Genomic DNA, 24,181 nt, shown 5'->3' on the forward strand with positions numbered 1-24,181 from the left:
TATTTTGTTTCCCAAAATTTTATAAGGATGTGGAGACAGTCATTATTTCATTGAATTGCCTGACCCTATATAAGAAACATTTAAGAATGTGACACCACGTACCTTTATTTTGTGCTGATAGACTTGTGTGAAAGTATGCTGGAGCTATTCTCCTGCAGAACTTGCAGAGAGAATAGTCCTAAAGAGGTGAAATGGAAAGAGATGTATTTAAGTTAAATTTTAGAACAACCTATCCAAATGCTTAAGTGAATTACTAGTAAGGTTTTTGTTTGTTTGTTTGTTTGTTTATAAATACAAACCATCTAATCTATGGTACCTGTTTGAATTATACTTACTTTTGCCTTCTCTCTCCTATAATTGACAGCGGGCTGAGGAAGCTTCCTTATATCCAGATAGCAAAAACACAGACTCTGAAAAAATAAATTTATCTGAGACTGAGCTTGCAGGAAAGATAGAACAGCCTGTGGAGTACTGTAATATTCAGATGAGGAATGAGCTCCTAACCGACATGCAAGAATTTTCAAGTGTTATTCAGCAGACGGTACAGCAAATTGAAGGTGAGTATTCTGCCTATGCCAGCACTGTGTTGATTAGAGTACAGAACAATAGAAGGAGGTTCACCTAGAAATGGCTTTGTTTAGAATAGCAAATGCATACAATTTCTGGGGAAGCTCCAGATCTGATTAAAGTTTCTCTTGCTGATCACAGTAGTATTTTTACTGCTCTGAAGCATAGCAGACAGTATGGTGAAATGGACTAAATCAGTTTCAAACAGCCTGGAGTAAGAATAGCAGAGAGGGTAATCATGCCTCGTTTCTTCACAATGTTCAGGGGACTCAGGCCATAGCAGGATATAGAAGGCAGAAGGCCAAAGCAGACTTTCACACGTAGTTTAGCATCGTGTCTCTGACAGGGATTAGTGTCACACCATTGAGGAGAATGTAATGGTCTTCAGTAAACAGACCGATAATCTTCAGCAAAGCCCTAATCCTAATTTTTAATAGTTAGAGGCTGTGTTGAAGCTTGAAAGCTGAGAGCTTTTCAGTTATTTCTAGGAATATATCTTCGTTTGCACTGTATTAACTGTGAAGCAACTGGATGCTTTTTGTCATATTCTCAAATAGGCAGAGCAGATGGTATGTTACCTATACTCAAGTAGCTAGCAAAATGGAAGGTTTAAGCCATTTCAGTGATGTTACCTTAACAGTGCTGGTGGAACAAGATGGTTAATTTCAAATTCCTTTTCTCCCAACAGGAGAGATTAAACTGGACATGCCAACTATAAATCTAAACAGCGATGCGAGTGTTCTTGCCGCAGTTCCAGAAGTGGTTGAAGCTCTTGAAAGTTGTGCAATGACCTGGCAAAAATTAATATCCACAGCTCTAGAGGAACAACTGAAAAGGGTTCCACAGGTGATGTTGCCCATAGCACCAAGCTTGTTTTGCTCCCAGAGATATTTCTTCATTTCCCGCAAGAATCTCTCTGAATGGTTTGTGCTCTGTTTTAATCAAACTTAGTGTTTGATTGCTGGAAAGCCCATTTACTAATTGAAGTAAAGTAGAACAAAGGTAGTGAGTACCTGTGTGACTGCAGGAAATAGAACATAAAGCAATTCTCTGCAGATCCTATCCGCCTGGGAGACTGGGGAAAACCAAGGCACTTTAGCTAGTTGCATTCTTACTTCTAAAACCAGTGAGATAGACATGAAATATTAAAAATGCAATGCTTTAAAAAAATATAGCACTATATTTTCCCTTGAAAAATCATCTCTCTCAAACAAAATACAATCTAATTGTAAGGTTCTGATTCTGCAAACAGTTACACATATGAGTAATACCATTAAACATAATAAGACGTTTCATGTCTACGAAATCAAGTGGGCATGTATTTTTGTAAGCATGGAATCTCCAGATCCAACTCAAGGATGTAATCCCCATGAGCAGTTCCCCTCAGTGTGTGTAAAAATTTTGATTTCAAAGAGTTTCTTCTTTTTCTGTTTTTGTTTTTATTTTTTTTTCATAGTTGAATCACATCTGGGTTTTCTCAGTATACAGTGTAATGAAAAAAAAGAACAAATATAAACCTCATCATAGGTATTCATCCTCGAGTAATTGTAATTTAGAAATTTTATTTTTCTCCACGTATCTTGTAGGGCAATGGTCCACTTGCAGAAATTGACTTCTGGCGTGAAAGACATGCTGCTTTATCTGGTCTTACTGAACAGACAAAGCTTCCAGGAGTTGAAAAAGTCTTGGCAATACTACAGGAAGCTGAATCTGAGCATAGCAAAGATTTACAGGCAGTCTTAAGTGACCTCAGAAAACATCATGTGGAAGCTCTAGATAACGCTAGGTTCCTTTCAACTCTTGAACGCTATTTGAAGGTATGCATCCTTAAGAAAACTGGAGTTGTAGCTGTATTTACCTGAGTTTGGTTTCTTTGTTGGTCAACTATTATTATTATTTTTTACTTTTTATCATTAATAAAGATATACTCTAGATTTTTTATATTTAATAATAAAAAAGCTTGCTTATTTTGTCTGAATTGCTGCTGTTCTAATATCTGAAAGCAGAAGCACAGAGCTGTGAACAGCTTGGTTTGTAAATCACAGCTTTGGAAGAAAGAGATAGCACAGCTGAATTAAGGAAAACAAAGATTTCTCTACTCCACTTTTTGAGGTAACGTCTATCACTGGTTAGAGCTGATATGTCAAGTTTAAGTTCTATTGAAGATTATCCAAATAAACAGTTGGGCCAAAACCAGTTTTAGGACATCTTTTTCAGAAAGTAGAATACTAATGAGACAGTACCTGACGAGCATTTGGAGCAATAGATGCAAATCTGCCCATCCTTAACCATCTGTGTAATTTGGTCACCAGGGTGTTTCCTTGACTGGGTTCTTTATTTACTAATGTCTAATGTCACAGATTTTCTTAACTTCAGCTATCTGTTGAATATTGAAGAGAATATTGGTTTATACAATATTGACCTGTATTTACATGACAACTTATTCAAATTATTTAAAATATATTTAATAGAATTTAACACATGGCACTGGGTTTAATGTTGTCATGGACACAATTCCTTTGCTGATGAATGCCCTGAGAATGGTATGGATTATCTCACGGCATTACAACAAGGATGAACGGATGGTACCCCTCATGGAACGAATTGCGTGGGAAATTTCAACACGGGTTTGCAAAGCCGTGGATTTACACACACTGTTTAAGTAAGTACTGGATTCCTATTTAACTAGGCTGTATTTATTAAAAGCTTTGCTAGTTTTACAGAAAGTGTGGTCGATAACACTTGCATTGAATATGTTTCAGTGTTTTTCACTATCTGAAGTTGTATTAGAAGGTCAATTAAAAGTCAATTAATGTTCTAGTTTTCATAAATTACTGAATCAGCCTGAAGAAATAGGTGCTTGTCCTCTTTTCTCTTGAAAGGACATAAATCAATAAGCACAATGCAAATACTGTGGTACAAAAGTGACGTAAATATCGTAAAAATCAGTCCTGAAATAACTCTTTCAAAATCAGTTTCACTGAAAATGAAGGCCTTGCAGTTGTAAGTTTTGCCTAGATCTTGTACAACTAGAAGATACTAAACCAGGATAGATTGATCCAGTTGAAATATCATTTTATATCTATAATTTTTCTATCTATAGTATCTTAACTCTTTTGATTAATAGAGAAGATAGAGCTGCTGCAAAAAAGAAAATAGCAGAAGCAAAAAGTACTCTTGAACAATGGAAGAAATCTTATTTTGCTGTTCGTGACCAAATTGAAGCATCAGGAAGAGAGCAACATTGGGAATTTGACCGAAAGCGTTTATTTGGAAAAACAGATTATATGGCTTCCATCTGTCAAGATCTGTATGACATTTTGCAGGTACTAATATAGACAGTAATTAAAGAGGACAGTTTGTGATCAGTGTCTTCTTCAGGAGAGGAGATTCTTTTGTATTATAGTTGTTGAAGTGTTAACAGCCTTTTTTTTTTTTTGTGTGTGTATGTGCTTAACCTTAAGAGAGATGAAATAACTCTTCTCAAGGTACTGGTTGGTGCCATGAGAAAGGTATTGCTGTGTACAGTACTGTTATTAACCTGCAAACTTGTAACAGTTGTTTCACAGATTTGCAGTTTTCACGTCTTGTTAGTTTAATGGTATCATTTTAGATAAAATAATCATTTAAGTATATTGTAATATAAAATTTGACTGTATATAAATCAATGTATCGACTGCAGGATAATATACATGTAAGATATGTGCTATGTGTAGGCTCCTTTAGGGTAGGGTAACTAGAAATACTAGTTGTCCATCAATGGCCACACGTTATGTGGACTGTGTATGTAAAATCCCTAGTGGAATAAAAAGAAGTAATAACTGAATGTTATCTGTTTTGACAAATGTGGTGTTGGGCCTTTAGAGTGTTTTTTTTTTTTTTTCCATAGAGATACTTCATGTCTTGCATAGGAATATGCAAAAAATGTAAATCACAGCAAGAATTGATTGTTCTCTGGGCTATAGTTACCTTTAAAGGAAACAATAACAGAAGAGTATTAAATAGCAGAGAAAAGCATTAAAAATAAAGCTTTCTGTTATGTTCTTCTGAATTAACAGGTTGTTGAAGAGTTTTACAATATATTTGGTTCTGAACTGAAAGCTGTCACAGGTGATCCAAGACGTATTGATGATCTACTGAGAAGGGTAGATGGACTAACTAGTCCAATGGAAGAACTGTCTTTTGACCCTTTTAGCATCAAAAGCGCACATGATTGGAAGTTAATTATAGGAGAATTTAAAAGAGAAGTTTCAGTAAGTACCGTGTACTGTAATTTTTCCCCCTTATTCCTTCCTATATAAAAATCTTTCTAGAATGTCAACGTTTTCACTTAAAGAATGAATGCTTTTTTTTTAAAAAAAAAATTTGAATAAATATATAAATGAAAATGTGAGAAATTTTACCAAATTTTTGAAGTCAGTATTTTGTGTTCAAGTTCTTTATCACTTCACTTAATCTTCTAAACCAGTGAAACATGCTTTATGTTCATTGGGAAAATAACTAGAGCATGGGTGGAGGCTATATATGACCTCCCTATACTCATGTGCTGACATATCTCAGTCATGTTCTACAAAGAAATTAAACTTCTTTCTGGATTTATTCCTCCCATTCAGCTAAGAATACCCACAAATGCAAGTTGTTACAATGCCTTCTATGACTTATATAGCTGCCCAGCAGACACTGGGTTAACACTAATTTCCTGTAGCTTACTGGAAAGCCATCAGTTTACTATTTGGTCTTATAAGTTACTAACAGTAAAGATATGTCTCAACACTACTAAAAAAAGATATTTTAATATTGCCTTCCTTTCTGGGTTTTGCAAGATGAACCTCTAAGAGACAGGATTTATTGGCCTTCTTCCTTTGTCTCTGTCTAGGTTATTGAAGAAGAGGCCAAAAACTTTATTGATGAATCTTTTAAGACCCTTCGATCAGCAGAAGCTGCATTTGACATGCTGTTAAACTTCAAACACATCCGCACTCGTGAAACCATTAATAAGCAGATGATGATGAAATTCAATGACGTTTTGGACCAGTACTGTAAAGAGGTATTTAATTTAGCATTTCTTAGGTAGTATATGATATTCTTTAGTGAAAATAATAAATCTGTATATATGTCTAAACACATATGTAGTGTCATTTACCATCCAAAAGACTGACAGGTTTAAAAAAAAATAAACATAGTAATTGTTCTCACTTTTCTGGAACCTGTACAAGAAATAGTATGGTTAATTTGCTGAAATTACGTGCATATCTGTATATTTGTAGCACTGTACAGGAACTGAAAGATGTTTGCATGTGCAACGAGGATTGTGGCTATTCCTTTACTTCGTGAGCAGCAATTCAACAGCAGTCCTTCCTGAGAAAAGCCATCTTTCAGCTTTCTTGTGCTGGACAATAAGTTCACAATATGACCAAAAGGAGTCAGAGATTAACAGTGAAGGCAGAAAGAATAACTTCTGTGAAGCCCAAATATTGGAAAGTTTTTGCTATCATAGCATTTCTCTTGGTAATTCAAAGAGTTTAACACTCAGTTAAACACTGGGTTTATCAATAAGATGTAATCTCACAAAAAACACTGACAAAACAGCAGTTCCACAAGACAAGGAAAGGAAGGTGTTCTGTGTACTGCAGTTAATGCAAACAAGAGATGAATAAAAAAATAATGAATTATTTTTATCTTGTTGCTGGAATTAGCTTCAGAGCCTGTGCTATGTACCAGGTTAGATGCTTACCATGGAACAACACGTGGAGAAATGATTCTTAGCAATGTTTTATTCTCTTTTAGGTTGAAAATGTTAAGCAAATCTTTGTTCAGAACCTCAAGGATCCACCTTTGTTCAAGAATCATCCTCCATTGGCTGGAGCAATATACTGGTCCCGATCCCTTTTCTATCGGATCAAACACACTATTATTCGATTTCAAGAAGTAGAGGAGTTACTTGCTAGTGAACGTGGAAAGGAAGTATGTTGTTTCTTTTACTGTTTAATGAGGGAAGAATACTTTCCTCACACCGTTCTTCTAGGGAGGTGAAAACGCTCTTATGTGAGCAAGAATGTCTTTGCACATAGTAAGCTATGTTAGACGTGAAAAGCTGATTGGTACCTTCCCACTGTTTCCTGGAGAAATAGTGTCAGAATATATGACAGAACTCAAGAACCTGAATTCTTCATCACCTGTATTACAAGGCATTATTTGCCCTCTCATCTGATAAAGATCAGAAACCTTATTAAGACAGGATAGTGGAACATTTCTCGTGATCTTTAAAATGAATTATACAGAATTTTTCTTTCTAGGTAAAGCAAATATATCTTCAAGTGGCCAAGAGGATGAAAGAGTATGAAGATCAGAAATATGATCAGTGGAGAGAAGGAACAGAGCAGATGCTCCCACTGTTACTGAAAAAATCTCTGCTGATGGTCGTTACTGGTGAGGCAGCAAACCATATTAATCAAGAGACTTCTGAGCAGGTGAGAGAGGAAAAATAACATACCTGATTTCTCTGTGGGAAAGAACTGAAACCTATTTGATGATCGGTGAGATTTTTCAAAGAATGATGTCTTAAAGAGAAACACTGTTTTTTAATGGAAAATTAAAAAAAGTACTGAGATCAAAATTGAAACTAGAATGCTGAGATTGCTGTCAAATTTTAAAGGCATTTCCACAATCTGAATGTTAGCTATTCTGTCTGACTTTTACCTACTGTCTTATCAAATGTCCCCAAGAGTTAACTTTTCCCTTGTGTTGTAGCAGTCTGGTGTTTCTATGCTTTCTGCTGCTTTCTTGTGTTGTAGACCTCAGCAGCAGAGGAGCCTCTCACCACAGAGGAAAGAGTGCAGTTCATAGTGAATTTTTCTCCTAGACTCCAAGAGATTATAACTGAAACAAAGTACATGGAACAACTGGGGTTTCCAGTCCCAGAAATAGCAAGAAATGTGGCATTACAGGAAGACAAATACCTTGGGTAAAGTTATAACAGCATACCTGCTCTCATACAGACTTACAGCAATGTTTCAAGTGATTTCACTCCAAACCAGAGTGTGCCATGAGTCATCAACTTTTGGAAATACGAGAGCTCGCAGTGACTTTTTTTAAGGGTAAAATTGCTGATGGCCGTGGTACACTAGCAATCTTTTCTCTTTCGCTGTCTGCATCCTTCTCCCTGTAGCACTACGTTTTACAGATGAAAACCTCCTCAAAATCTGAAGGAAAAACAAGGAAAGAAAGTACATTTTTTTTGCAATGAATTCTTAATGCCATTTGGATTTCAGTTCACATTTGAACTCACTGCCACTTTTTTGTACAGCCTTGGATAAGTCACTTTTGCCCAAATTATCACAGAATTTAGGCACACAGGTGCAATAAGAGCCCTAACTGGATTTCAAAGTTTACCTGTTGAGTTCATGTATGTGATTCAAACTGAGGCTGTCTTAAATACTTCTTCTGGGTTGGGGCAGGAGAGGATGGTCTAGCTGCTACTGGAGTCATACATGATTTTTGTTTTGTTTGTGAGAGGAAGTGAATTGTATTTATGATCAATACATAGTCAGTCATTATTTCTGCAAATTTTGGTTTATGTGGAAGTTTGAACAGAATGAAGAAAGTGATCTGCCTTTTTCAGAACTGTATTTCCAGAAAATCATGATTTTTATTTTTTATTTTTTATTTTTTGTTGTTGTTGTTATGTTTCTTACACTCATTAGATATACAAATGGATTAAAAAACATGCTGGATCACTATCACAACTTAATGGGAACATTGAGTGAAGCAGAAACCAAACTTCTTGATGACCATATTCAAGAGCTCTGGAGAGTATTCAAATTAGGACACAGAAGACTCAACTGGAACTCCCTAGGTAATGGAGATACTATTTTATAATGGCCTTTGCTACTGATTTGCAGTTCAAAAATTCTCTTCAATTCTGCATTCTATTTGATTTGTCAGACAAAAGCTATGCATCCTTAAACAGGATAGCCTATTGCCATGGTGTAAGACAGAATAGTATGTTAGACAGGGTCTGATCCAAGTGGGTATTTCTTATGTTTTTATTATATGTAAAACACTGAGTGGAAATGGATATAGACTGTTAGAGCTAGAAGGGAGCTAGATGAAGGATTAGGTGAGAAAACATCTAATCTGTCTTTCTGCAGAGTATCAGTTCATTCTCAAACATATCTGGAAGTTGACAATTTTGATGCATTGGTGAAAGATTTGGTAAAAGAAAGAAAACAAATGATTGTAATTTATTTCAGGTATTGATGACTTTACAGTCCGATGTACACAAGCCATCAGGAAGTTTGAATCACTCGTCCATCAGATTCATATTAATTCTGAAATCATAAGCGACAAACTTCTGTTGATAGAATCAACAAATCTTTTTAAGTTTCCACTTCCAAAAAATGGTGATGAACTTCCTAGTAAGTCTTTCATTTCTGAGCTCCGTGATGTTTTATTTTGCTCTATCTGCTACTTTGCATTTTTAGTTGCAAAGATCAATCCTTATAATAGTTACCAGAAGTTACAGCAGTAACAGTATTTCCTGGTTTAACACAGGAAGCACAAGCAGAACTTCAGTACCCTAAGCTGACACTGTCAATGAGAGGAACTTAGAGACAAGTATATAAATAGATCATTTGACCTGTGTTTACCTTGCTTTTGATTACTTTCCCCCTAGCTTTCCCTTGGATTCTTCTTCCTTCTTGTATGCAGTAATGTAGTCTTAGAGTTGCAATCTGCATGGAGTGTCAGCTCCCATCTGGGCTATCTCAACTGCACTCTTTTCTGCAGAGGGAAATTGCAGTGAGGTGATCGTCTCCCAGGCCTCCCTTTCGCTTCCAGTGACAGGGTAGGGGTGATGGACCACATTTCTTCCAATGATTTGTGAGTCTTACAGAGGTTACTTTCACATCTAATGGTTACTATTGAATAATTGAATCCATATAAAATCAGAGGGCTGAAATATTAATAAATTAGCATTACTAAATGAAGATATTTTTCTAGTGTGCAATATCAATTTCATGTTTACAAATAAAGACCAGCTAATTGTTGCACTACTGAAATCTGTTAGATCTTTTGCAGTTATTAACACTATTTTTTGTAATCTTTTGCAGATATGAAAGATTTTTTTGTATATGTTAAGGGTGAAAGAGCAAAAGATACAGAACTCATGGTTAGAAATTATACTGCCATTCCAAAATTGTTAACAAAAGTAGAAGGACGGGTTGCCAATACAAACAGTGGCAAATCTCCAAAGTTAGCTTCCTATTATGCACACTGGGAAAACAGGATTTATCAGGTGTTGACAGAGTTAATTTTGAAGTAAGTCAGTTGTTTGCTTTAATGGGTTTTTACTCTTTCATCTTTAGTATTTTCTAGATCTGTTGTTCTAAACTCATGTATACTGGTATTCTGTTTGAATACCTTAGTGATTTGCAGTTTGAGACAGACTTGTACTGTTTTTTTTTGATTTTGTTTGTGCAAAGAATGGAGAATTGATAACAATGTAGAGAAGAAACCCAAATTCTGAGAAAATGGATATTGGACATGTTGTTGCCAGAAGAGAGAAATGCACCTCTTCCGCAGTGTATATAGTTCCATATCCCAGCTTTATTTTTAAAGTCAATGCCTTGTTTTAGTAAAGAATACAATTTTGAAAATTTGGTGTCTGGGTGCCAGATGCATCCCTGTAATGCAGAGAATACCAGTACAAGAACAAAGGTTTGTTGGATTATGCTTTATCTGGGCCCAAGGAGGTTCCTGTAGCTAGATATTACAATGGCTTTTTACAGAATCTCTAACAGAGTGCTGCAGTGTTCTAGAAGCTTCCCAGCCATCTCTCCTCGTGATCCATGTCTTTGTATTCTAGTCCATGCTCAGCTGACTTCTGTGGGCTTCCCTGTCTGGGCTGTTGCATAGGAGTTGACCGTAGTCTCAGGGTCCTTTTGCACCAGTGTATTCCCACTCCTTCCTTCCAGTAGCTTCTTTTAGCCAGCCAAGTTTTTGCATTAAATCAGTCCTAGTGGGACAATTTTGCTTAGATACACATCAGTGTTTCCCGCTGAAATAACAGTTAACTGACTTCTGACAGATCTGCTTGCAAATCTAAGTGCGTACCTTATAATTGCAGTCTCTGTTGGACATTCTGTGGAGGGATCAGTACCTGATCATTACTGTATGTGACATGATTTTTTTCCTCTCCCAGGAATTTGCGAGCTTTTAATGAAGCTGTTCTTGCAAATGTGCCGTTGTTCCAAATAGAAGCTGTTTTATCTTCTCCCGAGATAATCTTGCAACCTAATGCCAACAAGATTGACAAAATGATGGCACAATGTATCCAAGACTGTGTTGAGGTCACTAAGGTGATTTTTGATTAAAATTTAATTGTTGCCAGATTTTGCTTATGATGATTATGAATTAATTGGGCAAGTGTTAATGACAAAGGGAAGATTCATATTGCTCTTTCTTGAAATCAAAATATCCAGTACATAGTTCTAATTTTACAGACTGTCTTAACTTTGTAACCTGATAACAAAGGAGAAAAAAAAAAGCAAAACACAAAAAACCAAACCACCATAAAGCTTTACACACTTTTTACTTAGGCAAAATTATTTGCTACTCTTCAGCAGTTTTACCATTGTAAGGACATCATTTGGTTCTATAAATCAGCATACATCACAAGGAAATAGTTTTCGCTGCAGATTTTTTTTTTTCTGATGTTTAATTAATAAGATGGAGTAACAAAATGGGTAGCCTTCTCCATATTACAGCTCTCCACAAAAGTAGCAAAAAAATAGTTCAGAAAATGTTAGGAGAAGGACATCTAGGACAGCAGGCTAGCAGTAGATGGAATATATAGCTTGTTGACAAAGATGTGGCATTATTTTCTTGCATGAGTATGGTCATGCCTTCCAGAAAAGAAGCCAAATATTGTGGCAGTGGTCCTGCCCTCTGATGATGAAAAAATGGTTCCAGATATCACATGAAATGAATAAATTTAGATCAAGTGTGCTTCCTATGCTCAGATTTGCTGTTCTGTTCTACTGCTGCATCCAGCCTTTTTAATGTGATACCTGTTTCCCTGTGCAATGCTATATTGCCATTCAGTGGAGATTTTAAAACAGACTGAACAATGTATGGGAAGATTTTGTTAGGGTGAAATTAACTCTTCTCTCAAGTGTTTGTGAAAATACAGTCTCTTCTCATGCTGTCAGAAAAACAATTGATTTGAGAAATCATTCACACCCCTTCCTACATAGTGTCCTAAATAATAATGAATTATTTGACTAATATGACTCTCTAAAAAGTAATTATTTTTCAACCCTGTCTTGAAAACTCTAGCATTTTGTGCGATGGATGCACGGCACATGTATTGAATGCCCTCCTCAGCATGTCGAAGATGAAGTTATCACTTTCAGCTTTTACAGTGACATCTCCCAGAACCCTCTGATAATTGAGCAGGCTGCTCTCATCACTCAGAATGTCCACAAACTCCTGGCTTCTCTCAGCAAGTATTTGAACCAGTGGAAGAGGTATAGCTTTCTGTGGGAATTAGACAAAGGCATAGCTATAGAGAAGTTTGCTGCAAAAAAGCCTGCTTGTGTCACCTTTGATGAAAAGTTGCAGTTCTATATGAAGATAGCTCAAGAAGTGACTCAACAGCCCTTGATTAAAGATGAGCAATTCATCAGGCTTCAGATGGGTCCTTTAGTTTACGTGGTGGAGGAGAATGCTAGAGACTGGATGATTTCACTTGGAAAGCTGCTTAATGAGTCTGCAAGACAGGAACTCTTCAGTCTTCAGGAGGAGATTGAGGTAGGTGTTCTCAGTTCTTCTTGTCCTATGCAGCTAGTACTGACTAGCAGGTGACCATCTGAACTACTCTCTGAATTGGTTGAAACTGTCTGGTGTACTCTGGTATGTCATACATAAAGAGGTGAGCCACCACTCTCTGTAGCTGGTAAACAAGAGAAAACAGTCACACACACAAAAAAAATAGGACTTTCTCACTCCTGTGCTTGTGAAGGGTCCAACTAAGTAATTCTGAAGTTCCCTTTAAAACACTGCTTATAACTATTTTTTGTAGTAAAAACATCCCTACTGTAGTGGTGTTTACTTTGTGTTGATTTGTTGTTGTTGTTATCTTTATCCCATAGACTAACGATGTAAATGAATCAGCACATTATTTACTTGTGTTTTGTGTTTCACTAATAATTATAATTTTGGCTAATTGCTTTCCTGGTGTTGCCTCTGGAAATTATTTATTTTTACAGAGACTATCACAGAATCTTCAGATACCACCTGATTCCCTGGAAGAGCTCAAAATTGTCCTCGGTACAATTGCAGAGATCAGAGGCATGTCACTCAAGGTGGAACTGAAATATTTAGACATCTGGGAGAGATACCGAACTCTTGCAATGTACAGTATTCCAGTAAGTGAATGTTATGCCTTGTCTCATAAAACAATTTGCGTTGGAGCATGTGGCACAAATACTTCACATGTGAACAAATAAATGTTTTCCTGTTAAGACATTTCACAGAATCACGGTACTGCTGAGGTGAGAAGGGAGATTGTCTAGTCCAAGCTCCCTTCTCAAAGCAGTATCTCCGCTTTAAACGGACATACTGCATGTGTTTAAATCTGATTCATAGAATCATCTAGGTTGTAAAAGATCTTCCAAATATCCAATCTAAACCTCCCCCAGTGCAACCTGAGACTGATTCAGGTCACTTCAAAGCTGTTTTCATGTTTTGCACATTTACAATGTGAGTACATCTTCTTTATTTTCTTGTGACTAACTATTGCTTGTGTGAGATTACTTGTTTTGTTTTAGATAGCTGAAGAAGAGCAAGAGATGGCAGACAAGATTAAGAAAAAGTGGGAGGCTCTCTTCTTTGAAGCATCAGAAGTTGATCACAACCTTGGAGGCATAAAAAAGAAATTCACAGAGGTAGTATTTGTAATTAATTAATTAAGAAAATAGAAATGGAAAAGAAAACAACTTAAACACTGTTCTCTTTAGATGACACAGCAACAGATTGAGGACTACAGTAAGGAGATAACAGATTTCTTCCATAAATTCATGGCTGAAGGGCCTGGTGCTGTTGGGGAAAATCTTGATAAAGGTAAATGGATTAATATGTGTAAAGTGATGCTTTTACAAAACTAGTCTTTAGAAAATTCTTCAAATGTTATATAAAACAAGCAAATTATGATTTCTTTATTGACATAAAAACTGTTCAAATGGAAATGTGACATTTTCACTACTATAATTTCTACAGAAATTCCATCTTACTTATTCCCTATGATTGATGGGACTGTTTATCTAGAAAAATTTCTCTCCTTTCCCAGGATTGGAACTCATGGCCATTTTTGAAAAAGAAGTGGAGAAACTGGAAAAAGTTCATCAGGAACTGGGCAGTGTTGAGAGACTTTTTGACTTGCCAGCTACAGTGTACCCTGACTTAACAAAAGCGCAGAATGATATGAAAGGTCTAAAGCAGATCTATGAAATTTATGAATTACAAAAAGTAAGTGTATGCATACACACACGTGTATTCAAAGCACATACCACACATAAAGTTGGAGGGTAGAAGAAGAAGCTGCTTTAGTTATTATCAACTCTGTTTCTGAGCCTTTGCATGAAATAAGCTGTGACCTGTAAATGACTGTCACCATGAAATGAGTTTAATGATGTTAGAGAAGCAAAACAACATCTCTAGAGTGAACCAAACACATGCTCTTATCAGATAGGAACAGACCCCAGTCCCCCAGAAATTATTGGGTGGCCTTATACGGCACGAGTCTCCTAATTATTGCAGTTGAACTACATTTAGCTATAGTGTGTGTACAGGTGATTATGTGTTTCTCAGGCTTTAACTGATCTTAACTATTTTTAATAAGTTTTTTTTTTGAAATTAAAATGCCTTGATATCAGCAGCCAGATCAATCACCTGTAAAGTATGCTCTTACAGATGATTTTCCTGTTGTCTGTATTTTTTTTTGATTTATTTGTTATACAACTGCTTGTGTTTTGTTCTGAATCTGCCTTGAATGTGAACCTGTCTCTTCCTCTGTTTGTAAAATGTTAATACAATTATATGTGCATACTGACTGTGGTCTCTAGATCCTACTGTACTGATTTTTTTTTTTTTTGGTCAGAAATAAAAAGAAATATGATTTTTTCCTTCTGGTGACCTTGTTCCCAGGCAGCTAAAGAGGAATGGTCTCGGACACTCTGGATAAACCTCAATGTCCAGTTTCTTCAGGAAGGAATCGAAGGATTTCTTAAAGCCTTTCGAAAGCTGCCCAAACCAGTCCGCAGTATGCCAGTGGCCTTTCACTTGGAAACAAAAATGAAGGCATTTAGAGACTCCATTCCTTTGTTGCTTGATTTGAAAAATGAAGCTTTAAGAGAAAGGTTTGATTTGATTTATAAATAAATAAATAAATAAATAAATATAGAGGAAGATTTTATTTGTTTTGTTAGAACTTTCAATTTTAGTTACAGGGGTCATGCTGTGTCCTGCAGCTTGAAACTTTACTTTCTACTTAATGAACTGATATAATAGCATATACTGTGATTACGATGACTAGAGTACTTTGTGTATTTAAAATACTAGTTCTTTAAACAATGCAAAACATGGTTTCATTATTATATTTTAAATTACAATTGTTTTTATTTTTACTGTATTGTGGTGGTTGGTATAGTTGTTGATGTGTCAATTTAAAACAGGCATTGGCAAGACCTTATGGAGAGAACAGGCACAAGGTTTGAAATGACAACAGAAACATTCACTTTGGAGAATATGTTTGCTATGGAACTTCACAGACACTCAGATATTATCAACGAAATAGTTGGAACAGCTGTTAAGGAACTTAGCATTGAGAAGGTAATTTAAAATTTGTAATAAAACTAAAAAGACAGATGACAATAGTTTGTTTTACGTGAGATCTCTATTGGAATGGCAGAAAGTTCTGCCATCTTCAGGGAGGTGCTGTGAAGTAACTAATAGATCAATAGCTCTGTTAATAAGCTACAGCATGGCACAGAATCTTAGTTGTCTTGACTTCCGCAGCAGTATATTGGATTTCTGCTATTACTTTAAGCAAGTCTAGTTTATGAAAAAGGATCTGAAATGGAATTTATTCTGTTTTCATCATGATGTTGTGAAATAGACCTCCTTATAAACCAGGGGTGAAAATCTGTGCAAAAAACTTTTCTGAATTAATTGATTTTAAGTTAAGATTATAATTCCCTAGTTTTTGAAGACTGAAATGTGCATCTTTTTATGCTCACATGCAGGGTGTGAAGGACATAGCAGAAACATGGGAACAAATGAAATTTACCGTACAGATATACTTCAAAGGCACTGAGAAGAGGGGCTCTATTCTGGGATCTGTAGATGAAATTCTAGAGGTTCTTGATGATAACAATGTCAATCTTCAGAGTATCTTGGGCAGTCGTTTTGTGGGTCCTTTCCTTTCAACTGCTCACCACTGGGAAAAAACACTGTCTTTGATTGGTGAAGTAATTGAGGTAAGGAGGAAAGTGCTGGACTCAATAATTAATGCTTATTTATAATCAGGGTTTTCTATTGTATTTTTTTTGTCTTTGATGGCAACATTTGACTCTTAGATCTGGATGGTGGTTCAGAGAAAATGGATGTACCTGGAGAGCATCTTTATTGGTGGAGATATAAGATCACAGCTTCCAGAGGAAGCCAAAATATTTGACAGCGTAGACAGGATGTTTAAAGAGGCAAGTAACTGACTTCACTTGTGATCAGCACAGTTATTTAGTGTGTTTTGCTTTTTGTTTTTGCTGTGTGTTTTGTCATTAGCTAAATATACTTTAGTATAATCTATTGCTGTTCGGTATTTTCTAGTTTTTCTTCTCTTCCCATGTAGATAATAGATGAAACTGTAAAAGAACCAACAATAAAAAAAGCTTGTGAAGCCCCAAATCGTCTGTCAGACCTCCATCATATAAATGATGTGCTGGAGAAATGTCAGAAAAGCTTGAATGATTATTTGGATTCCAAGCGAAATGCCTTCCCAAGATTTTTCTTTATATCTGATGAAGAGTTGCTTAGTATCCTTGGCAGCAGTAACCCACTTTGTGTCCAGGAACACATGATAAAGGTACAGTGTCTGGCTTTCCAAAGTGCCCTGTGCTTTTAGGTGTTTTTAAAAGTTGAACAGACTATATTGTACATGCTCTTAAGGGTGCACTAATATTTCTGGCATACAAAGAACATCCTGGCAGCGTCTTGAAGAAACTTCTGAATAAATAAATCAAATCTGATCAATGGTCTCTCCTGGCACTCATACTGGACAGTAGTGGTTATGGTAGAGAAGATTCAAGACACACCAGAATGATCAATCATTAAAGAACCTTCTTGTAGCTCCTGATAGGTCTTTATTTCCTAGGAAAAAAAAATAAAGTAATTTGAGCCAGATCATTTGCTTGTTTACAGTGCAGTTGGGCTGCTGAGCTGTATGTCACCATTTGTATTTGATTACTTAGAGCCAGATCCATTTTTGCTTTAGAGTCCATGGAAATTTCCCTTCAACATTAAATGGGGGCTAGGTATACTTAAATCTCCAAAGCTTGGTTTCTCAAATGCCAGTGAGTTTCTTTGTTGATTTCAGATGTATGATAACATAGCTTCCCTGAGGTTTCAGGATGGTGACAATGATAAGAAAATCGCAACAGCCATGATTTCAGCTGAGGGGGAGGTGATGGAGTTCCGGCAGGCTGTAGCTGCAGAAGGCAGAGTGGAGAATTGGATGACAGCAGTGCTAAAAGAAATGAGACGAACAAACAGACTGCTTACTAAGGAAGCTATTTTTCGATACTGTGAAGACAGAAGCAGGTGAAATGATCAGTATCAAGATAATACAAATACCTTATATGTTATTACGAGCCTGTAACAATATAGAAAATGAGAAACTTCATTTTTTAATTTATGCACAGTTTAGCCTGTATTTCTGTAAGTGGAGGGGATATACATGCATATCCAGCATTTTAACTGTCCAGAAAAAATTGTATTATCTATTGTATGTTATTTCCTAAGCCTTGAATTTTAATTTTTAGTGATGTGTGCAGTGTGTTTTTCTCATTATGGATTCTACTCGGCAATTGTTACACATGGAATAGGTAGTTTTTCTCTGAGAGTATTTCTTAGGCTTTAGAAATAAAACATCACACCTTGATGGAATTCTATACATCTTTATAAACCTTTGTCCATGTTGTAGTTGTTGCAGAAATAGGAGGAGCTTCCTTTTTTTTTTTTGTTGTGATGAGTTACTTAAAATAAACAGTAACTCAGACTCCCAAACTATATCTTTTTCCCACAGAGTTGATTGGATGTTACTCTACCAAGGCATGATGGTGCTGGCTGCTAATCAGGTGTGGTGGACATGGGAGGTGGAGGATGTCTTTCGGAAAGTGAAGAAGGGAGAAAAACAGGCAATGAAACTGTATGCTAAAAAAATGCACCAGCAAATTGATGACCTGGTTACTCGCATTGCAGTGCCTTTGAGCAAAAATGACAGGAAAAAATACAACACTGTTCTCATTATTGATGTTCATGCCAGAGACATTGTTGATACATTTGTAAGAGACAGGTAAACTCCCCAACCTCTTGAGAAAATACCATATCCACAAATTGTATTTCCATCCTTTTATCTCATATAAGCACATCTCTCTTGTGTAGCATTCTGCAGGCTCAGGAGTTTGAATGGGAAAGCCAGCTGCGTTTTTATTGGGACCGAGAGCCAGATGAACTGAATGTGCGGCAGTGCACAGGCACATTTTCATATGGTTATGAGTATATGGGTTTGAATGGACGTCTTGTGATCACCCCGCTTACAGATCGTATTTATCTTACACTCACACAGGTATATATTAAAGTAGATTTTTGCTAACACACATTTTAAAAATATACTTCCATGCAATCACATGACTGGCAACTAAGAGATAATGTTGAAAAAAAACCACAATGTGAACACAAATATATCTGAAATAGGTGGCAATAGCCTTCTCAACTGATTGCCTCAAAGATAATATAGAATGCATTCACAGATAAGATTTAAAGCTTTTTGTACCCACAGGTTTGTTCATGATTTTGCTACCAGCTTAATACAAATGCTTTTCTTTGCTTTTTGGTCTGTCTTCAAAGGCTTTATCAATGTTTTTGGGAGGAGCACCAGCAGGGCCAGCCGGTACAGGGAAAACAGAAACAACCAAAGATTTGGCCAAAGCACTGGGCTTGCTGTGTGTAGTGACGAACTGTGGAGAGGGCATGGATTTCAAAGTAAGAATTTAAGATCTGTATTCTCTGACAGCAGTTACTGTTCATTTTCAGTGCCCAAGGTAAGGACATAATTTCAACTTTTGAATAAGAGTAGTTGGACCTACTGAAGGTGTCAGATCTGTTGTCATGAATGCCTTGTGCCAGGCCCCAAACAAGTGAGTATATTTGATAATTTGATACATGGAATTCAGGTTGTAAAATACCATAGACTGCATTATTCAGACTTGTGTAGTCATGACATGATCAAGAGTTAACCATTCCTCCCGTAGAGATGCTGTACCAATTGATAATGAAATATAGTTAAAAAAAAAAAAAAAAAAAGAGTCTATTTTGAATAAATTCTCAAAGGAATTTCAGGATTCTATCTATGCTTTAAGCAGGGAAACAATGACTAGGTGATATGTACCTGAGCTCATCATGGGCTATCTGCACTTGACAAATAATTATTGAAAGACCTTATGACAGATTGCTAGTTCCTGCATATATGGATATCCAGAGGCTTTACCTGGTCATTAGGACTTTTAACATACTTCAAAATTTGCTGATGCTGAATTTTTTTTATGTACTCATTGCTGAGATATTTTTCTGCTTGTTTTTGTTAGGCAGTTGGTAAAATCTTCTCTGGTCTTGCCCAGTGTGGAGCATGGGGATGCTTTGATGAATTCAATCGTATCGATGCTTCTGTGCTTTCAGTCATTTCTTCTCAGATTCAGACTATTCGAAATGCTTTAATGAATCAGCTGAAAACATTTCAGGTAAAGATTAAAAAAGAAGAGCAATTGTGAAGGCTGATCTTGTGCTTGAAGCCAAGATTCAGGGCTAGACACCATCATTAGATCGAAGGGCTGTTTCTTTGGTAATTACTTTGTGCTGAACATTTCAAATTCCAGAATATGTACTCTTACATACTTTCAGAGATATTAAATCTTTCCTTATTTCTTAATCCTTTCCTAGCTTCTTCCTTTGTGAAGTGGGATAAGAGTTATCTAAATAGGATAATAGTAACTAAATGGGATAATAGTATAGCAGTAGTTAGCGTCAACTTAACTTGATGTGGATTGTGAGGCTTAATTTAATGACGTTTATTGGAATTCAAAACCATCAGACAAAAAATTCTATTGAAAAATGTGAAATGTCTTGATATTTATGTCCAGGATGCAAATAATGAGTTGAATGTACCTACACGACTATCAAAAAATGATTTCTTAACATGTTGTGCTTACTGGGTGCCCCAATATTTCTGTTTTTCTTTTTTATCAAATGATACTATTTATTTCAGCTCCAAATGCACATTGTTCTAAAGTTTTCTTACACTTTCAGTTTGAAGGACAAGAAATTAACCTCGATAACCGAATGGGCATTTTTATTACGATGAATCCTGGTTATGCTGGCCGAACTGAGCTCCCTGAGTCTGTAAAAGCTTTGTTCAGGCCTGTGGTTGTTATTGTACCAGATCTTCAGCAAATCTGTGAAATCATGCTCTTTTCTGAAGGATTCCTTACAGCAAAGGTAAGAAAACTGTATTACTATCCGTACCCACATATACACCCATGTATGTGTGGTCAGTGTTTGGTCATGACTTACATATTTGTGATTATCTAACTTAACTCTTAAACAGATCCTTGCCAAAAAGATGACAGTGCTATACAAGCTGGCAAAAGAACAACTTTCTAAACAACATCACTATGATTTTGGACTGCGAGCCCTTAAGTCAGTGTTGGTGATGGCTGGAGAACTGAAAAGAGGATCAGCAGACCTCAGTGAGGTAGACTTACCACTTAGTTACCCTCAGATCATCCTTTTTCATTAGGAATAGGATGTGTTGACACATCTGCTGTTTGTCTGCTTTGGAAATACGAGCACTGGTGTTATTTGTCTCTGTATTTTCTTACTGAGTTTCATCGTGCCCTCTGCCAGCAAGTTAGTATCAGAACTCAAAGTAGGGAAACCTATAAAAAATGAGGTGCTTTACTTTGTATATATTTCATATGCAGTTTTGATGTTAAATCTAGGATGCAAATAGCCTCTGGGTGAATAATGATTGCTGGTTTCTGAACATAAACCCAAATTGCGTGGTCCAGTCATCATACCATAAAACCATAGAGCAGCTTTGGTTGGAAGGGACCTTAAAGAACATGTAGTTCCAACTCCCCGACATGGCCAGGGATGCCAGCCATTAGATCAGGTTGCCCAGGGCCTCATCCAGCCAGGTCTTGAACACCTCTAGGGATGGGGCATCCACAATTTCCCTGGGCAACCTATTCCAGTGCCTCACCACTCTTTGAGTGAAGAATTTCCTCCTAGCATTTAATCTAGATCTCCTATCTTTTAGTTTAAAACCATTCCCCCTTGTCCTATCATTATCTGCCTGAGTAAAGTCACAGTTATTAATCATACAGCTCAAGCATTACATCATACTTATAAATGAAAGTTTTTCAATGCTGCATTGATTTTTATGGCTTTCTTTTACACTTTTTAGTATTATTTCTATGTGTACACTTGTGATACCCAGTTGCTTAGGGAGATTACTATTCAAATTTCTGCCTAAAACTTGGAGAAACCTGAAGGAAACTCTCCTATGCAACTATTTACAGACGCACAATACAGGTTGTCAGGAAGTTGGGGTCTAAATAATGCTCTCAAGGGAACTACAAAACTTGTGAATGTTTATAAAACAATTGAGTATTTTATTGTTTGTTTTAACATCAAATCAGGGAAGCTATGGAATGAGCCACTCAAGCCATTTGGCATTTGGTTAATATGGTAGAAAAAGGCAGTGTATTATTCTTAGCTATTGGTCAACTTAATCCTTACAAAACGACCTTTATTTCTACTAGTTAACTGATGCCAAGAAAGCATTCTCAAAGCTATACTAAAGTAATCAGGTAATGGTTTTTAGAGGTGTTTGAAAGTACTACATGTTAGATAATTGGTTAGCTATTTGGTAGAGATTGATTCTGCTATATTTTGTTTAGGAGGTTGTACTGATGAGAGCTCTACGAGATATGAACCTTCCCAAATTCGTGTTTGAAGATGTACCTCTCTTCCTTGGCCTAATATCTGACCTATTTCCTGGCCTGGATTGCCCTCGAGTCCGCTACCCTAACTTTAATGATGCTGTAGAACAAGTGCTGGAAGAAGGAGGTTATGTTGTTTTACCAGTCCAGGTATAAAAAATGTTAATTGCCTGACTTTTGTTGTAAACATTAGGCTGGATGTGCATTGCTGCACTTTGGAGTGATTCCAGGAAAGCTAAGCAGATACAGACCAACTGCTGATCTTGTCCATAGAAGATTTATGGACAGCAGTCTATTGAATTAATGTTTTTTTTTAGGTGGATAAAGTTGTTCAGATGTATGAGACAATGTTAACTCGGCACACTACAATGGTAGTTGGACCTACTGGAGGTGGCAAATCAGTTGTCATTAACACTTTGTGCCAGGCCCAAACCAAGTGAGTATATTTGATAATTTGATACATGAAATTCACGTTGTAAAATAGCATAGACTGCATTAGTCAAACTTGTTTAGTCATGACAGGATCGATAGTTAACTGGAATATTTGCTTGGGTTAACATGAGATGGTACTATGTCATCTTAATATTGATTTTCTTGTTGTGTTTCTAGGCTGGGATTATTGACAAAACTTTACACACTGAACCCTAAAGCTATGAGTGTGATTGAGCTGTATGGGATCCTTGACCCTACCACACGAGACTGGACAGATGGAGTACTGTCAAATATTTTTCGGGATATCAACAGGCTTACAGATAAGAAAGAGCGAAGGTAGACTGTTAGAAATCATTGTGATGATTTTTAGATACTAAGTTTTACGTCAATATTTTATTTTTATATAAAACAAAATATTTTATACTGTGCTAGTTCAGAAACAAATGCAAAATAAAGTGTCTAGGGGGTCTTTCTGTCTCTTGTGAGTTTCCAGCCTCAGTGAGATGGAGAGAAACCATGCACTTATCAAAGATGCATGGGAGGCTTCAAAACACTTGGATTGACATTGGTACCTTTCATGGCACCTCTGGATTGTGAAATATGTAAGTAAAATCAGAGATTAGTCACTGTTTTCCTTGGATCCTGTATCCGCAGGTACATTCTGTTTGATGGAGACGTAGATGCTCTCTGGGTTGAAAACATGAATTCTGTCATGGATGACAACAAGCTACTGACCCTGGCAAATGGGGAGCGGATTAGACTTCAGTCACACTGTGCTCTGTTATTTGAGGTGGGTAATGAATATACCATTCAATACATGGGAAGGGTTAGATACAGCTGGGTCTACAAAGCCTGAAAAGTAGTTACTCTGGCTATTCTTTAAGTGTATGGTTATCTAGTATGTTCATTTTATAGGTTGGTGACTTACAGTATGCATCTCCTGCCACAGTATCCCGCTGCGGAATGGTCTTTGTAGATCCTAAAAATCTGAAATATAAGCCTTACTGGCAGAAGTGGACACAAAAAAGAGAAAATGAGGTGGGAATTTCTGCACTTGGTCATAGACTATTTATTAAATACTGAACTGTAGACAGATGTTAAAAAAACACATCACCTTTGTAAAGTCAGTCTGATTTTTTGAATTGCCTTCCAGTTCACTTGTCATTAAGGTCTCTGTTACTGAGTTTCATTAAGTGTGTAAGTTGGCCTTCAGTTCTTGTTCATGGAAAGATGCTCTATTAGGATGGACTCCAGTGAGAGAGGGCCTGATTTCTAGAATTAAAGGCAGAAAAACCAACTCACATTAAAGAATATTGAGTCTATGGCCCTTTTAAATGCACGTTGATACTTTCTTTGCAGTCTTATGTTATACTATGACAAAAATAAAATACAACATACTAATGTAGAACAGTTTGTTTGAAGAGAGAGCCTGTGTTCTATATCAAGTTTAATTATAAGCCCAAGTACCCATCTTCTCCTTCATTCCTAAATTGATTTCCTAATGCATATTAATTTATTTGAATATTTTAGTAAAAGTTACGGGGTTAATTAATGATCTTTCATCTTTGTGTGGTATCACCTGCTTTTCATGTAAATGAAATTTTAATATAAAGTGCTAAATTTTTGTCTGTATGAACTATTGTGTTTTATAGAATAAGTATCTTTTGTGCAAACAAATATGATTCAAAGTCTTACATTCTTTCCAAAAGTCCACACTTAACTGACGCATCAAGGTCAGGAGAGTAGTTGCCTTACACTCTCTCCCTAGTCAGTGCAGTAAGACAGGCACTTCCAGAGCGTTGTTAAGATCTTAGCAAGGAGGAATTCCATGTTCTGTACCTGTCTTT

At 36.4% G+C, this 24,181-nt stretch overlaps 1 protein-coding gene across 10 annotated transcripts in view; it reads left to right on the forward strand.

Moving 5' to 3' along the window:
* DNAH10 (dynein axonemal heavy chain 10) overlaps positions 1-24,181 on the forward strand; it is a 68,639-nt gene that overhangs the window by 4,039 nt on the left and 40,419 nt on the right. For 7 of the 10 annotated variants that reach the window (XM_080560133.1, XM_080560131.1, XM_080560132.1 and 4 more), the window contains 36 exons: positions 365-557; positions 1,256-1,413; positions 2,154-2,384; positions 3,039-3,229; positions 3,671-3,893; positions 4,626-4,820; positions 5,444-5,614; positions 6,355-6,531; positions 6,864-7,037; positions 7,362-7,531; positions 8,271-8,422; positions 8,820-8,984; positions 9,678-9,885; positions 10,769-10,925; positions 11,905-12,378; positions 12,837-12,995; positions 13,398-13,514; positions 13,587-13,689; positions 13,916-14,094; positions 14,773-14,984; positions 15,300-15,456; positions 15,870-16,103; positions 16,203-16,325; positions 16,475-16,708; positions 17,219-17,442; positions 17,927-18,196; positions 18,286-18,469; positions 18,751-18,885; positions 19,488-19,640; positions 20,206-20,394; positions 20,504-20,650; positions 21,861-22,052; positions 22,220-22,338; positions 22,512-22,670; positions 22,989-23,124; positions 23,250-23,372. In XM_080560133.1, the coding sequence (XP_080416259.1) occupies positions 365-557; positions 1,256-1,413; positions 2,154-2,384; positions 3,039-3,229; positions 3,671-3,893; positions 4,626-4,820; positions 5,444-5,614; positions 6,355-6,531; positions 6,864-7,037; positions 7,362-7,531; positions 8,271-8,422; positions 8,820-8,984; positions 9,678-9,885; positions 10,769-10,925; positions 11,905-12,378; positions 12,837-12,995; positions 13,398-13,514; positions 13,587-13,689; positions 13,916-14,094; positions 14,773-14,984; positions 15,300-15,456; positions 15,870-16,103; positions 16,203-16,325; positions 16,475-16,708; positions 17,219-17,442; positions 17,927-18,196; positions 18,286-18,469; positions 18,751-18,885; positions 19,488-19,640; positions 20,206-20,394; positions 20,504-20,650; positions 21,861-22,052; positions 22,220-22,338; positions 22,512-22,670; positions 22,989-23,124; positions 23,250-23,372 (6,588 nt within the window). Of the gene's footprint in view, positions 1-364; positions 558-1,255; positions 1,414-2,153; positions 2,385-2,571; positions 2,680-3,038; positions 3,230-3,670; positions 3,894-4,625; positions 4,821-5,443; positions 5,615-6,354; positions 6,532-6,863; positions 7,038-7,361; positions 7,532-8,270; positions 8,423-8,819; positions 8,985-9,677; positions 9,886-10,768; positions 10,926-11,904; positions 12,379-12,836; positions 12,996-13,397; positions 13,515-13,586; positions 13,690-13,915; positions 14,095-14,772; positions 14,985-15,299; positions 15,457-15,869; positions 16,104-16,202; positions 16,326-16,474; positions 16,709-17,218; positions 17,443-17,926; positions 18,197-18,285; positions 18,470-18,750; positions 18,886-19,487; positions 19,641-20,205; positions 20,395-20,503; positions 20,651-21,860; positions 22,053-22,219; positions 22,339-22,511; positions 22,671-22,988; positions 23,125-23,249; positions 23,373-24,181 lie in introns of those variants that run through there. The other 3 variants (XM_080560129.1, XM_080560138.1, XM_080560130.1) reach the window with 3 other exon arrangements.

Source organism: Anser brachyrhynchus (genome assembly GCF_964034855.1).
Source record: "Anser brachyrhynchus genome assembly, chromosome: 17".
Taxonomy (NCBI): domain Eukaryota; kingdom Metazoa; phylum Chordata; class Aves; order Anseriformes; family Anatidae; genus Anser; species Anser brachyrhynchus.